This window comes from Panicum hallii, chromosome 3 (assembly GCF_002211085.1).
Source record: "Panicum hallii strain FIL2 chromosome 3, PHallii_v3.1, whole genome shotgun sequence".
Lineage (NCBI taxonomy): Eukaryota > Viridiplantae > Streptophyta > Magnoliopsida > Poales > Poaceae > Panicum > Panicum hallii.
Window position 1 is genome coordinate 63,094,282 of NC_038044.1, and position 15,920 is coordinate 63,110,201.

At 46.3% G+C, this 15,920-nt stretch overlaps 2 protein-coding genes and 1 long non-coding RNA gene across 7 annotated transcripts; all 3 read right to left on the bottom strand.

Annotated features, from left to right (window-relative positions):
* Window positions 1–667: 667 nt before the first annotated feature.
* Window positions 668–1,611, bottom strand: LOC112887607. The gene is made up of 2 exons (XR_003227598.1): window positions 1,473–1,611; window positions 668–1,184 (listed from the first exon to the last, which is right to left on the bottom strand). It is a non-coding gene; the product is annotated as an uncharacterized LOC112887607 (long non-coding RNA).
* A 507-nt stretch (window positions 1,612–2,118) lies between these two features.
* On the bottom strand, window positions 2,119–3,179 carry LOC112885645. The gene is made up of 4 exons (XM_025951214.1): window positions 3,175–3,179; window positions 2,773–2,942; window positions 2,414–2,514; window positions 2,119–2,251 (listed from the first exon to the last, which is right to left on the bottom strand). Exons 1-4 carry the CDS (start codon window positions 3,177–3,179, stop codon window positions 2,168–2,170), a joined length of 360 nt encoding a protein of 119 aa, XP_025806999.1. The 3' UTR covers window positions 2,119–2,167.
* A 913-nt stretch (window positions 3,180–4,092) lies between these two features.
* LOC112887727 (nuclear transcription factor Y subunit A-10-like) lies at window positions 4,093–9,074 on the bottom strand. Of its 5 annotated transcripts, none has more exons than XM_025953989.1 (6): window positions 8,841–9,074; window positions 7,824–8,264; window positions 6,245–6,345; window positions 6,028–6,096; window positions 5,320–5,463; window positions 4,093–5,037 (listed from the first exon to the last, which is right to left on the bottom strand). In XM_025953989.1, exons 2-6 carry the CDS (start codon window positions 8,107–8,109, stop codon window positions 4,642–4,644), a joined length of 996 nt encoding a protein of 331 aa, XP_025809774.1. In that variant the 5' UTR covers window positions 8,110–8,264; window positions 8,841–9,074; the 3' UTR covers window positions 4,093–4,641. The 5 variants fall into 5 exon arrangements, with proteins under 5 accessions (XP_025809774.1, XP_025809772.1, XP_025809773.1 ...); XM_025953987.1 differs by having other exon boundaries at window positions 8,783–9,074; XM_025953988.1 differs by having other exon boundaries at window positions 8,778–9,074.
* Between the last annotated feature and the right edge of the window lie 6,846 nt (window positions 9,075–15,920).

The window sequence follows — 15,920 nt, forward strand, 5'->3', positions numbered from 1 at the left end:
TAATAGTCACGATCCGAATATTTTTATATCAGTCCCTATATTGACCGGAAGTTTCACACATTGGTCCTGCATTACACGGCGGCTCTCTGGCTCCCGCTCGTGGTCCGCCGGCGGCGGCTCGTCGTGAAGACGGACTTGCAATCGCCGATGGAAGCCCAAGCCATCGCCTAGTTTCCGCGCCTCGCCATTATACCGCGGCGCTGCGAGGGGACCGATAGAGTTAGGCCGCCGCCCGCCCTCTCCGTCCCGCGCCGCCGGAGCCACGTCCGCCACGCCGAGGATCAGCTCTGCACGGGTATCGTATCGTCGTCTTCTCCGGCAACTCCGTGGTGCCTTTGCTGCGTCGTTGTCTCCGCGATGGGTCCTCGGCGACGGCGATGGTCCACGCGGGTCGGCGCCATGGAATGGAACAAGCAAACCAAATGCTCGCACGGCAGGGATTGGGCAAGTAGTGTTCTACCTAGATCTTCTTTGTGCGTAAAGCCTGAAATGGTCAAATGACTAGATTTCCACCGCAAATCAAGCAAAAGTCATTCAGTTTTAGCTTTGAGTTTCTGGTCAATTTGGTTCAACAGTTTGGATGAAGGAAAACTTAATGCCTTCTCGTAGATTTGGCATGTCCAAGCATAGCATAGAGACATGCAGCACAACAAAGTAGTCCAAAGTCTCAGTAGTCAACACATGATTACACTACCGAATTAAAGCTTTTAACACACCACATATTACAAACCAAGTCCGCACAAGCTTCAAGCACACCACATATCATCACTAACAAAGCCATAGTCTTGACATACAATCAGACTCCAAATATACTCCACTTCCAGTACCTCCGAAACTTCAGAGGACTCCCAAGTTTCAGGCTTTATTCAGAAAACAACACTGAAACCTGCTAAGGCGGAACGAGTTTGATGCTGGTAGCTAGTACTACCAGATTTTGGGGGCAATGGTGTTCCACTCATCACATGATCCCAATAGACTGGAGATGCTGCTTGGGTTGCCCACGTCTGACTGCTGGATCCTGAACTTGGAGACACCACCACGCGCATAAGCGGGTTACTGATCATTGCCTTGCCATCTCCACCAGCATCCTTCACGTTGGACTCTTTCTTCATGTTGAGGAAACGTCCACCATTGCCTCTTGCGTGCCGTAGTGCATGCACATGGCGTGACTCATGGAGATATGGCTGCATCATCAAAGATTCTTGACAATGACATGAATGCTAGCAGGCAACAGAAGATATATTGCATGGCAAGGTGATATAGTATTGGTCAGCCAAAGGTGACAGTTAAGCAGTTCAATTAATAGTTTGAGATATGTAGAGTTTGACTCATACAGATATGGCTGCATCATCAAATGCACTGGCAACAACGGTAGAAGACAACAGAAGATGTGTTGCATGGCATTGTGATATTGAAACATTCAAAGGTGACACTTAAGGAGTTCAATTAATAGTTTGAGATGCGTAAAATACCTATCTGGCTTTTGCCAGCCTATTTCCCCTCTCTGCTTTGGCACGGGCACAGCGTCGATGAAGAATGCCTTCATATTGCATAGCATTCACAAAAATTGGTGTTTCTGTTGGCATATTCAGCGGTACACGCATACACCCTCCAGGCTGCATCCACAGATACAAATGGTGGAAGATAAGAGCAGACTCATAAATATTCTACAGATTTCCTACTTAAACAACACATCAAATAAATATATTTCCTTTCTGTATTTTCACTGGAATGCCGATTCCACAGAAAAGATATGGCTTCTGCCCAACATTTATAAAAGAAAATATCACCGTGCTACACCTAATACCCCTGCTCATCCATCACCAATACATTTATTCCCTGGATTACTTTGTCTTTCTTTTAAATATTTCTTGGTAAAATATTATATTAGCCAATCTGCTTTTATTTATTGATGAAACATATAAGCGCTAAAACGGTGGGGTTTACAGCTCACATGTAGAGGAAAAGATGAATTTCATGTTCATCAACATTAAAAACAGTGTGAGAAAAAAAGAAACCGAAAAGAACCATACATAAATTGCTGAAAATGTGGAATTTGGTTGACCACTAAAATATTTTTCTTTTTTACGTGTATGTCTAGGTTTTGTGATATGTTACCTCAACTGCAGCTTCAATCAGAGAAATTTCAAATATGACTGGCCCGAAACTAATAGAACATACGGGTGGTCACACTGGAGAAGGAGAAAAGCAAGCAATAGTGTTGGTCAGCATAAGGATTAGTAGCATAAACCTAACACCACAAAAATCAGTCATGAATCAGCAGCAGAGAATGAAGATGCATTTAAACTGTCAAGTCATGCAAAATGCGCTACAATTTTGATCACGGAAAAGTTCACCTCCATGCATATGCATAAATAAAGTCTGCATAAATAAGATAAATGGATAGACGTACCATTGATTGACCAAGGACCAGCTCAAAACGATCATTGTAGATTGCGAATGCTCTTGGAAAAGCAACAGTGGCAGAGTGCTCAGAACCTTTCTCCTCCTTACCTGAAACCAAATGCCACAAAATACAGAGGCACTCAGGAAAGGTCCTTGATTCCTATATCAAAGTGGAAGCAAAGTAGCCATCCATCCAACATTCAAGTTGCTTGAGCCAGAAATCTAGTTGCGCACAACTCAAAATTTGGATAACTATGAAAATAAACTGATCAAACAGACGCATGAAAAGAACATCATTTTTTTGACCCTGCCATGTACTTGGCTCATCTTCCTGACCAAGACGCACAAGCACAAAAGCATCCTCACCTTGCGCTACGGAGTACTTGAGGACGGACTTCAGGGAGGCCCCTCTCAGCAGCAGGCAGCAGCCTTCGCTGGCGGCGGCGGCGGCGGCACCGGAGGACACCAGGCACGACCTGGAACCGGGCCTCCCGGCACGCCGCCGCCGCCGCCGGCACCTTCCCCTGGCCCAGCGCCTGGCCGTACAGCAGCAGCTTAGGCGCCGGCGCCCACCACAGCAGCGCGGCTCCGTTGGAGCTGGCGCCGGTGGGAACCTCCGGACCTAGCTCAGCATCGTGCCCGCGCCGCCGTCCGCTCAAGAGCAAAATAGCAGCAGCGGGAAGGTGAGGAGCGCCCGCCTCCTTTCCGTATCGGCTGGCCCGCCGTGCTCCTTCCGCCGCCTGATCAGCGCGCGGCCCACCCACGCACACCATTCCTAGCCTCCGGCCGCCGCCTCGAGCACGGGAGCGGAAGGCTCTGCCCCAGCATTGGCGGTGGAGGCGGAGCGCAAAGCCCTAGGCCATAGCGCGGGCTCGGCGCTCGCGGGGAGGTGGATGGAGGCGGAGACGACGAGGCGGCGCGGCAGAGCGCGCGGACGGCGGACCGAGTCGAGGCCTGCTGGAGGATCTGTGGCGGTCAATTTTGCAAACTAGTCCCCAATTATTTTTCACTTAGCCCCCTAGTTCGGATAGCGATTATGAATAGCGATCCGAATATTTTCACCTAACCCCCTACCTTGCAGATCAGTCCCTATTTTTGACCGAAGCTTTCACACAATAGCCCTCCACGACAGGCGGCTCTCTGGCTCCCGCCCGTCGGGCAGCTGCGGCTCGCCGTCGCCTCCACAATGTCCTCGCCGTGGTTTCCTCGCGCGCTCTCGTCGTGGTTTCCTCGTGTGCCATCGCCGTTGGATCTGGCGGCGCTGCGTGGAGCCGGACAGAGCTGGCCGCCGCCGCCCGGCCTGTCCGCCCCGCGCCGCCGGAGGCACGTGCGCCACTCAGCGGATTAGCTCTGCACGGGTATGGCCGTCGTCTTCTCCGGCACCTTCGCCGCGCCTTTCCTGCGTCGTGATCGCACGCCCATTGGCTCCCGCCCCGGCGAGTGAGATCGCTGTGATTGTCCTCGACGGCAGCCCACGCCGGTCAATGGAACAATCGAACAAGCAAAATTGTCGTTGTGTTTCCAGTCAATTTGGTTCAAAAGTTTGGATTAAAGAAAATTTAATCTGCACAGATCAGCCACAAATAGATTCTGGAGCTCAGTATGATTCCACATGCTGACATGGGTGATGCCTTCTTGCAGATTAGACTTATCCAAGCATATGCAAGCTTCAAGCAACAATCTTTCTTGCAAACCAAAATACCTCCGAAGCCATAGCATTGAGACATGGAGCACAAAGTACAGACGAAGCCCAAAGTTTCAGTAGTCAAATACATTAGTACATTACCGAGTACGAGCTTTCAGCACACCACATATTACAAATCAAGTTCACACAAGTTTCAGGCACACCACAATTCATCACTAACAAAGCCATAGTCTTGACACAATCAGACTTCAAACATACGCCACTTCCAGTACCTCTGAATCTTCAGACGAGTTCGAAGTTTCAGGCTTTATTCAGAAAACTACACCAAAACGAGTTTGATGCTGGAAGCTAGTACTACCAGCATTTTTGGGGGCAAGGGTGCTCCACTCATCACAAGATCCCAGAAATAGAATTTCTAGGACAATTAGGCGATGAGCGGAAACAACCACAATGCCTTCAGCCAAGAATGAATTGCCTACTGACAGCCAAACGATGGGAGGGACAATCCCTGACCCGGAGCTGGTAACATCTGGCAGCATCTGCCGGTTGTCGCCAGTTCGTAGCATTCGGCTGTCTGGTAACCCCTCTAGTCATGCTCTGAGGAGGTCACAACAGCCTTCAGAGGCTGTTGGCCACTTGAAGGGGTTACCGACACCATGCTCACTGTCCATGATACTCGGGAGCGGGGTAAAAAACGGAGTGCGGAGGTGATCAAAGCTGTGGTAGTGATCCACATCTTCATGATCATATATGCTTGACACCTCTGAGCCCGACAGACTGGAGACACTGCTCGGGTTGCCCAGGTCTGACTGCTGGATCTCTGAACTTGGAGATGCCACCTGGCGCATAAGCGAGTTGCTGACCATTGCCTTGCCATCTCCACCAGCATCCTTCGCGTTGGACTCTTTCTTTGTGTTCAGAAAACGCCCACCAGAGCCTCTTGCGCGACGCAGTGCATGCAGATGGCGAGACTCGTGGAGATATGGCTGCGTCATCAAATATACTTGACATAAGTGCTAGCAGGCAACAGAAGATATGCTGCATGGCATGGTGATATAGTATCGATCAGCCAAAGGTGACAATTAAGGAGTTAAATTAATAGTTTGAGATGTGGAGATTGTGACTCATGCAGATATGGCTGCATCATCAAATGCACTGGCATCAATGGTAGAAGACAACAGAAGATGTGTTGCATGGCATGGTGAGATAGAAACATTCAAAGGTGACAATTAAGAAGCTCAATTAATAGTTTGAGATGTGCAAGATACCTTCCTGGCTTTCACCAGCCTATTTTCCCTCTCTGCTTTGGCACGGGCACGGCGTCGACGAAGAATGCCTTCATATTGCTTTGCATTCACATAAATTGGTGCTTCTGTTGGCATATTCAATGGTATACGCATGCACCCTCCAGGCTGTATCCACAAATATAAATGGTGGAAGATAAGAGCAGACTCAATAAATTTTCTACAGATTTCCTACTTGACAAACAACAGCGTCAAATAAAGATATTTCGTTTTTGCATTCTCACTAGAATGCCAATTCCAAAGAAAGATATGGCTTCAGCCCAACATTTATAAAAGAAAATATCACCATACTATACCTAATACACCTGTTAATCGATCGTCGGTATATTTATTCCCTGTACTACTTTGTCTTTCTTTTATTTTATTCATGGTAAAATATTATATTAGCCGATCTGCTTTTATTTATTGATGAAACATATAGGCACTAAAAGGATGGGGTTTACAGTTCCACAAGCTTATGCAAAGATGAGTTCCATGTTCATCAACATTAAAAACAGTTTGAGAAACTTTAAAAAAGAAACATACATAAATTGCTGAAAATGTGGAGTTTAGTTGACCACTAAAATATTTTTTATTTTTTACAAATGTCTTGGTTTTGTGATATGTTACCACAACAGCAGATTCAATCAGAGAAATTTCATACATGACTGGCCCGAAACTAATAGAACATACCGTTGCTCCCACTGGATAGGGAGAAAGCAGGCCACAGTGTTGGTCAGCATAAGGATTATTAGCAGAAACCTAACACCACAAAAATCAGTCAGCAGTCAGCAGCAGAGAATGAAGATGCATTTAAATTGTGAAGGCAGGCAAAATGCACTACAACTTTAATCACAAAAAAAGTTTGCCTCCATGCATATGCATAAATAAAGTAAATGGACAGCCGTACCGTAGATTGACCAAGGCCCAGCTCAAAATGACCATTGTAGATCACAAATGGGGATGGCAAAGCAACAGTGGCAGAGTGCTCAGAACCTTTCTCCCCTTTACCTGAAACCAAATTCCACAAAACATAGAAGCACTCAGGAAAGGTCCTTGATTCAACTGGCTTGAGCCAAGAAGCTAATCGCGAACAACTTTAACTTTGGATAACGATGAAAAGAAACTGTCAACATGGTAAAATGACAGTACACATGAAAAGAACATCTTTTATTCCCTGCCATGTTCTTGGCTCATCTAACTGATTGGAAACACTATATGTGCAAGTCTAAAAATGATCAAGTTCATGTAGCAACTGCCAGTACCCTTTTTTGTGGTATAAATTTAATCCTTGTTTAATGCATTATAAATGTTTATTTTCTTTTTCTCTATCTTTTCCCCTTTTGTTGGTGACTCATGTTGGGTTTCAACTCAATGACTACTATCCCAAGTACATCGTGGAATGGAATTCTTTGGACTACAAGCTGCCTGAGCTTCCAAGGATAAATGTAGATGAACAGTCATTTGATCCCCAGACAGTTTAAACAAAAAAAGATAAAAAAATTTAAACATGCCCCACCCTAGTGGATCTGTGTGGTAAGCCTACCCCAACTTGCTTGGGACTAAATGGCTTTGTTGTTGTATGGTTGTTTCTGGGGTCACGCCAGCTCTGAATGAGAAAACGTACTTAACAACATAAAATTCAATATTTCTCTGGCACATATCAAAGACTTAGATCTTATATCAGGTGCCTGTCAAATAATAGGAACTACCTACTCCAGATAGGTATGAAGAAGGTACCAACAAACTTACATAAGCTATATTACTTCATTGAATCGAACCCATTATATATATATATATATATATACTATTGTCTGTGGAGAAATTCTAAATGGGCTATATCATGACCAACGGAGAAGAGCGACTTTTCGAATCCCAGCAAATGCTATCCAGGGGACAGGTCAAATTTAGAAACAAACAGGAAGTACATGTGTACCAGGTACCATAGATAGATGAAATCATGGAAACTTTCTATTTGCTACTGACTCCCTCTTGTCCTAGCTTCTTAGGCAGTGGCCAAGTGTCATAAATATGGCATACATGTATAAATAAGAAATTTTGCCACACTGTTACAAAAAACTGCTTCCAGTCAACTAAAGGTCATCTTTTTTTTGACACAAACTAAAGGTCATCTTTAGTAAACATTAACACTATATCGCCCTTATTATGCTTCATTGATTTGTGTACCGGTGTGAGGAAAGAGCTCCAGGGTACAAACGGTGCATGGCATCTGAAAAGGCATTAGAAGGGTAACTAATTCCACAAACACTTAGTGCTAAACCTCTGTGCAGATTACACTATCCCTGACTCTGAAATAAGGAATACAAACAAATCCTGCCAGATTTGTACTCGAGCTCAGATTATTGCCATCTGGATCCTACACATGCGTCGTATCCCTCCCAAATCTTTTCCTGCAGACTAAACTAGTCCCAGCCATGTTCTTGGCACATCCTACTGACAAACACGCACAAGCACGGAAGGATCCTCACCTTGCGCCACGGAGAACTTGAGGACTTCAGGGAGGCCCCTCTCGGCAGCAGCCTTCGCTGGCGGCGGCGGCGGCACCGGAGGACCCAGCGGCGCCTGCGCTCCCGGCACGACCTGGAACCGGGCCTCCCGGCACGGCGCCGCCTCCGGCGGCACCTTCCCCTGGCCCAGCGCCTCGCCGTACAGCAGCAGCTGAGGCGCCGGCGCCCACCACGGCAGCTGAGCTCCGTTGGAGCTGGCGCCGGCGTGGACCTGCCCGAACCCCTCGTGGCTCCTGAAGCTCATCATCGTGCCCGCGCTGGTTCGCCTCCTCCTGCTCCTCCTCCCGAGAAAGTCAGAGGCCGGAGCTGCTGAGAGAGCTTGGTTGGGCAGGCAACGACCTCAAATGCTCCGTCCGATGTTCTCCGGGGTGGATGTAGTTAAGCACCTAACCGAACCACCAACTGCAATCATGAGCAGCACAAACAAGTGGGCTGATTAAGCAACAGATCAGGTGGCAGCAGTGGTGGTAAGATGCAGGAAGAGAGGTGAAATTTGAGAACTGTAAAATAAATCGGTGGGCAGATGAACAGTAAAGAACTGAGGAAGAAGAGTCTTCCGCAACAAAAACATAAAGAAAAGGCAGGGGAAATGAAGCAGCTCAAGAACCGAGGAGACCAGCCTTTCCAAGAACCGAATCGAGAAGAAGCCGGGAAAAGGTGATATATTTTCAGAAAACAAAGATGGGAAAGAAAAACAGAATCACCATAGAACTCGAAACCAAATCAGTTAGGGAAAATGCAAGATTGTTGGTACCCCCAGCATCCAGATGCCGCCAGAGCACAAGCGAGCAGGATTCCCAGCCGGAGCTGGGTGAGGAACCAAGAAGAAGTTTATCAGGAAGGGGAGGCCATGCATGAACAGCAGCAGAAGCAGCAGCAGAGGTAGCAAGAATCTCCGTGGGGGCAAGTAGGCACCAAACCGGAAGGATCCAAATATCCAATGGGATGAACAGCGCAGGAGCAAGGAGACCCACTCACTGGGCCACTGCAGCAGCAGAGAGGTAGAGAGAAGGGGGCGAAGGAGAGAGGGGAGGAGACGGGACGGGGGAGGGGAGGCGCGTATAAATCGGCGGCAGCACTGACACCGAGAGAGAAAAGCCAAGGAGGCAGCGAGCGAGTTGGGCGCCACGGCGGCGAGGGGATTGGCACGGGCGCCGCTCTCTCCTCGATGCGATGCGATGATGAGCAGAGAGGGAGCTCGGCTCGTGGGCTCCTATTTTCTACTCCCCAAATGGAAGGGGAGGCGGGCTCCCTTTCCCAGACCCACCATACCTATCATCCCCGTCGCCTGCAGGCTGGGGTAGGATAATTGCCTCCGGCGCGCAGGTGGTGGGGGCGATTAAAGCGCGCTAATCTAATCATGGTGTCAAGTGACAGGAAAGTACTACTACTGCTAATCTGGGCAAGGGCAGAATCAACGAGCAAGGACAGTGGCGAGTTACGGAGCTGATGACCTCTCACTCCACCTCCATTGGCGAGGCAGGAACAGTGGTTGCGGTTCCGGCAAGTGGCAGGAACAGTAGCTGCGAGTAGAGTAGTGGCCAACCGCAGGCTACCATAGATGATACATAGATCCAGCTGCCGGTGCCGGACGCCGCCATTGATGGGAGGAGGACATGGCACTTGCGGCCGGCCCTACCTACGGCCTGGCCGCTGGATCGCCTCTTCAACGCCGGGATCCTGTGGGTCTCGTACCCGCCGTGCCTGCCAACACCAGCCGCCGCCCCGCCCGTCGACTGCGAGCACGAGCTAGCCGATGCCCGATGGTTGAACGACATTACAACAAGCTCCTTGTCGTTCTACCAATTCATGGCCGCGCGCGAGATCTTCTCGACGAGGCTGCAGAGACGGGCGCATGAACAAGCGGCAAGGCGCCGGAGATGCCTGCCGCCGTCGAGCAGAGTTGTTCGCCGGCACACGTGGCGCCGCGTGGACAGAACCCTAGCTAGGTGCCGCGCCTAGCCTACATGGCTACACCTATGGAGCGGAAGTGGAGCATCGACAACTTCCATCGCTATGCTACAGTGACCTAGCAGCAGGAGTAGCCTTCTGTACAGATCATTCCTTTTTTTTTTTACTACTCCCAGTAGGAAGTAACCTCCAGCTCGTCATTTTCACCGTGCATGTGTTACTGTACAGAACCCGGTTGACCTGACTGTGCGAGCACGTGCCTCTCAGGCGAGGCAGTCAGTCAGGCTCCTCCCTGACTTGACTTTTCCACCCTTGGTCGCTGCTGCTGCTGCTGCTGCAGTATTTTGTTTTATACGTACGCTACTGATGAGATTAGTTACCTCGGACCATTGCATTGAATGCCTCTGGTATACAGTTCGTTCGTTCTATACGCTTGTACGTACGTACAGGTACAGTACTATGCAGGAGGTAGTTTTGGCGATACCCCTAGGAATACGCCAAAAGCTAGCTGGCCGAGTGTACTAGTGTACGTATTCACTATTACTACTACGGTATTACCCATGCATGCATGCATGAGTTTAATGGCACGCCGTACTTGAAGTCTCTGCATGCACGGGAAACTACACTGTCTTTATTAGGGGTCGAAAATTCCTACACACATACACCCGCTTCAAAATTGCTATGCACTGGTCATCAAGCAAATACTAAAGGCAGGCATGTGTTTCATCCTCGACCCTGCTTTCAGCAGAGTCGGTCGACTGTTTAACCTTGGGCAGCATGCAGCAGAGTATCTACAACAGTCTCTGTAAAACGAGTTGGATAGGTAAAATAGCTAAACTGGAGTAAAAACAGATCCAACAGCCTCTCTATTTTCAGATCCTCGCTATTTCATTAGCCATCCACGGCACTCCGCTAGCCATCTTTGCCGAGCCCCGTCGCCTCGCCATCTCCTCCTCCCGTGCGGTCCGTGCGCTACCTGCCCACGTTGCTCGTCCCCGCGTGCTCCCTCCCCACCGGCGCGGCCCGTCCCCTCCGCTCCCCCCCCCCCCCCCCCGGCGGCGCAATACTCCAAGGTGTACTGTCCCGCACGCCCGTCACCGACACGCCGGCAGCAGCTGCATTGAAGGCCAAGCGGGCGCCGGCTTCCCTCGAGGCCCCGACGAAGAGGACGATGGGGAAGGGTGCCCGGCGCAGGGGAAGCGGCAGCAGCTACTTGGGCTCGGCTCCGCCGCGGCAGCAGTGGCGGCGGAGGGGCTGGAGACGCGGGGTCTGCGGCTGCTCAGCCTCCTGCTCCGGTGCGCGGAGACGGTGGCCATGGACCAGCTGATGGAGGCGTGGGAGCTGCTGCCCAAGATCGCCGAGCTGGCGTTGCCATTCGGGTCCTCCCCGGAGCTCGGCGTTTCGGGGAAAAGAAAAGGATACGAACGGATGTGGAAGGTTTTGAACATGGAGAGTCAAGATAATACCTAGTCCATTGGATAGCCTAGTGTTTTAGGGAGGTTTCTATTTTTATAAAGGAGGTAAAGTCTGTAAATTTAGATAATATTTTACTTAGCCTCTTAAAGATGCTCTAACAAACAAAATAGGCGATCAAGTCACTAGTACTCAATTGTTATCATGAAAGGCAGGTGTGTTATCCACGTACTCCCTCCGTTCCAAAATGTAGATCGCTTTGGTAAATTTAGATACATAATTTCTGCTATACGTCTAGACATAATATTTATCTAGATGCATAATAAAAAATATGTATCTAGATTTACCAAAACAAACTACATTTGGAACGGAGGGAGTAGTATTTATAATCAAGGTTAGTGCTTCAGGAGTAGGATTGCTCTTTGAGCTAGTTAGTGCATGCACAAGGTAGAGGCTCGTCGGCTCCACTTGGTAATTTAAGCTAATAATGAAACAAGTGAAATCGGAATGAAAGATAAGTAAAGTTTCATAAAGGATAAAAGGGGATTAAGGATAACTAATGAGGGTCAATTTAGGTTCTATAGTAGTGCCGATGCTGTGTTGGAGTCCACATCACTTTGAGCTGGCATGTGAACTTCACTTCGTCCTTACAAAAATATATAGGAAGTTTCCATCTAAAAATGAGCAAGTACGTGACATCAGCTCTATGTTATACAATATTTGGAATTCTCCTCTATGTACATTATATCCATGCAAATTTGTAAACCATTTGTAACAAACTAAAACAGTTTTACTTCCATAAACGAATCGGAATGCATGAAGCAACAGCTTCATCTTGGTGTCAGTCTTCTGTCTTCAATTATTTCAGGTCATATATATGCCTTTTGCAGCCCCTAAAGATCAAGGCACTGAATGCCTCAAAATGGGTTCAGTTTCAGAGAACCCTATCCACAAACCCAACTTACTTTTCAAGACAAAAGGAAAATAAAAAACAAAGTGTTTAAAAAAATTACCAGGAGACCACCCACCAAAAAAGGTGATCCGGAAAGCTAGTTCATTAGTGGAGAGGCAACTAGCTACTTAGACTGGTACCGGAACATATCTACCACATTTGCAGCAGAATCCAGTTCTGCCTAGCTAGCCTTTCCAGGAAGAGTACATGTACTGTATATAGCAAATTTCATATTGTGATCTCCAGTGAACAAAGCAGTATGGCCCAGTAATGTAGACAAGTAACCTAGTCTTTTGCCCAAATGCATCTTGAAAGCAATCTTTTGGCTTGTTTAAACCTGCAGCTAGCCTCCAGCTATGAGCTCTATGTAGATTATGCTTAGTGGAGGGTTATGAGTTCTTTGCATCCAAAAGTTGCTGGATGTGGCCACTTGGCCCATCACATTATTCAGAGTGCATTGAGTATAGAATACAGATAAGTAGCCACACGTGTCCTGTAATAACACGAGAATAGAAGTAAAAGTAGTCAAAAGTATTAGAATACAAGCGTAAGGCTTTTCTGCATACATAAGCTCTTACGTTAATCTCTGCACCACGTTCGTTTCCATTTCGCTCTTGCTTGGAGTCATCTTCGTTCTTCGTCATTGTTCCCCCTTAATTGATTAATTGGAGAGCTCCAACCACATTTCCTCAAACAAAAAGGAAAGAAAATAAGGATAGCCATTCGGATATTATCGACATGATTATTTTGAAATACCACAACTAATTTAGCAAAGTAATTATTGTCTGGAAGGTCGGTCTAATCCCTATAGCACACATGCTTCATGGATTTTTTTTATACTCGTTGCCCAGGGACTGTCTTACCCCCGCAGGTCGAGTTTTTTTTTATATAAACTCATGAGCAACTTTCTTGAGTACTAAAAAAAGAACTATTTTTCATATGATTTGATATATTGGACTGATAATTCAAAGATGCAAACCCCAAAACTAATAGTTTGTAATGGTGGTTGAAAAGAAGCATGTGGCTGCTGTATCTTGAAGAAGGAAGCATGTGAAGTTTTACAGTGTACTTCTGGTGCGCAGTGTAGTGGCTGCCCCTCTTTCTCCTCTCCAACTTTTCTACACCCAACTTGTTCTCATCTTCTCCTTCTTTCTGAAAAAAGAAATCCTTTATCTCCTCCCCCTTTTTTTTCCACACTCTTTTGTTGCTTCTTTAATTCCAGTGCCTTTTGTTAACCCTGGATTGACTTTTCAGAGGGCACTCAAAAGTTGGATCCATTTCATATAAGCATTCTTTTGCTCCCATGTACAACTTCAGGAACATGTATCATAAGGTCCAAAGTCCGAACTCTGAAACTTCATCCAACTCATATTCAGGTTCAGCCTGCAACACCTTAGCCTATATATCTCCTACGTTTCGTACAACTAGGAAATTTTGCAAATATGTAGAAAAAAATGCTAATCCTACTCTTAATGATTGAGTGAATTTAAAAGAGGGGACGATGAACAACAGGATGACAATACAAACTAGTAAGTTATGTATATCCAACTAAAGCAACAGGCACATGATCCAACACAAGAAAAAATAGTAAGTCAACGTCTAAGGTTCAAGTATATTCTGATCCCAAGATTCCAAGTCGTCAGTCATATCCCCGTTTGTTTACGCAGCCAAATGCAACAAGGTTGTTGCTGGAATGGAGACAGCAAAAAAGAATAGCTTTTTGCCAACAAAGTCAACTAACTCTTCACCTTGTAGCTGCACATTAATTACAATATAATTTTCCCAACTATTCTTAGTGATTACTGTTTGGTCATCAACATGTAGACATCATATAATACTGAACAAATTGCAATCAGAAAGATTCTCACAGATCACACTGGTTTGAAAGAGAAGTGAACATTTGGAGATATCCGGGTAGAACACTGCAATGGCTCGCCATGCATGAAATTCCCTTTAGAGAACGCAGTTCAAAAAATGAAATTTTCATTTCAAACAATGAAAGATTCAAACTAAAAATAATGATACCCTCTTCCTGTTTTCTTATATGTTAGAATTGGATTTGCCTTTGGTTCTCCAGGGATCAGTGGATTTCATGTAGGCTTTAAATGGGCGGATTCTCCTACTGTGGGCCGGACTTCTCTGGGCCGTATGGATCATCGATTTATGGGCCGTTAGATCTCAAGAATTAGTTTGCATTCTTCGACTGGAGTGCTGGGCTGGCGGCCCATGTTTCACTTCGCTCGTTGGAGTTTCGATCGGACATCAACATCGAGTGATTTTCAGTTCAAAAATCGTGCCGAAATTCCAGGATGTTTGAAAGGTTTGAGGCTGACAGGCCACCAGACTGTTTGAGAGGACACTCCAGCTAGTGGCATCATTCTATTTTTATTTGTATTTTTTATTTGCATTTAATAGTGCTTGAACTAACTAAATAGTATTATCTGTTGCAGAATATAATAAGTAGATGGCCTTTCGGTGTTCGTCATGTCCTCTTGGTTCGCGAGGTTCGTCAAAGTCTTGATCAGCAAAATAAAAGATGTTAACTAAAACATGAAGCAAAGAATTTTTTTCTCTTTTCTTTGTTTTTTTGAGCCGGCCTTTTTTCCCCCACGAGATAGGGCAATGCGAGCCATAACCATACTTTAAACTACCCACTGCACGACCCACTGTTCAGCATCTCCGACAGTCCTGCAACATTTCCCTACCACACCTCTGTCAATCTGTCATGATAACAACCCTTAAAAGGTTCCTCTGGCAAATTTGGCAATATTTCTTTCAAATTCCTCTGACAAAATTTGAACGGCATGAGATGAGACCACAATTTTCACACCATGCAAGTATGCAACACATAAAGCTTTCCACAAAATACTTAGGTCCAGATGATTTCTTGGATGACTACTGATTCTGTCAAATTCATACCTACCAGTTCAGGCACATCTGTACAAATGGAAGTGTTCTGATATTGGAACTCAAAATTCCGTGTTACATACCTGGTGCAGTCAAAATACTGCATATCATATACAGATTGCAGCTGGAAGCATGGAAGGCTACATTGCATCGATGAATCTTCATACACCACATCACTCCCAAACATCTCTTCAGTACCAATTCAACAGAGACAGGAAACCTACCTTCACATTACGAAAGCATCTCCAGCTCATCTCTCATACCCTATATATTTTCTCTCTCCATTGCCAATAACACTTTTTTATTTTTAATATTCTCTCTCCATTGCCAATAACACTTTTTTATTTTTAATAGTCAGTGCTACAGCAGATTACTCAATGAATCAATGGATAGGGTGAAGGGCGGAATCCTCTACATTTGAGCAAGAGGAAGGTATGTTTTGGCGATCACAAAAATATTTTGGTATTAGCGATGAAATTGGTAATCTGCTGGAGCAGCTTCCGAGCACCTTCCATTATTAAAAGGACAGTTTTTAGTATTAATGAGAGGAATGAGTAATCTGCTGAGATGCTTAGACTTCATTCTGATCATGCTGCTGTCATGAATGAGTGCACAAAATCTCCTCCCAAGGACAAAGTCGCTGGCTTTATGGTTGTTGATTGAGCACATCAGCATATATGATAGTATGCAAATGCTGGCCCAGTGTCCCTTTCCATGCACCCACCTCCCTACCAAGAAGCAACCAAAAAGACAAGAAAACCAAAGGGAACAGGAGGAAAACATGGAAAAGTGCAGGAACCCACTTTTCTTTGGCCTAAATCTATGGTACAGCTTATGGACCATTATACTGGCTGCTTCCAAGTTCCAAGTAGATA

Excerpts from the sequence above, each read along its gene's own strand:
- LOC112885645 (XM_025951214.1), bottom strand. Across the intron at positions 2,515-2,772 it reads CAAGTACTCCGTAGCGCAAG|GTAAGGAGGAGAAAGGTTCT; the intron begins GTGAGGATGCTT and ends ATTTGGTTTCAG. Across the intron at positions 2,252-2,413 it reads TGGTCCTTGGTCAATCAATG|GTTTATGCTACTAATCCTTA; the intron begins GTACGTCTATCC and ends TTGTGGTGTTAG.
- LOC112887727 (XM_025953989.1), bottom strand. The coding sequence starts at position 8,109 with ATGATGAGCTTCAGGAGCCACGAGGGGTTCGGGCAGGTCCACGCCGGC. Across the intron at positions 5,464-6,027 it reads CCTATCCAGTGGGAGCAACG|CCTGGAGGGTGCATGCGTAT; the intron begins GTATGTTCTATT and ends TTGTGGATACAG. Across the intron at positions 5,038-5,319 it reads GGCTGGTGAAAGCCAGGAAG|CCATATCTCCACGAGTCTCG; the intron begins GTATCTTGCACA and ends TTGATGACGCAG.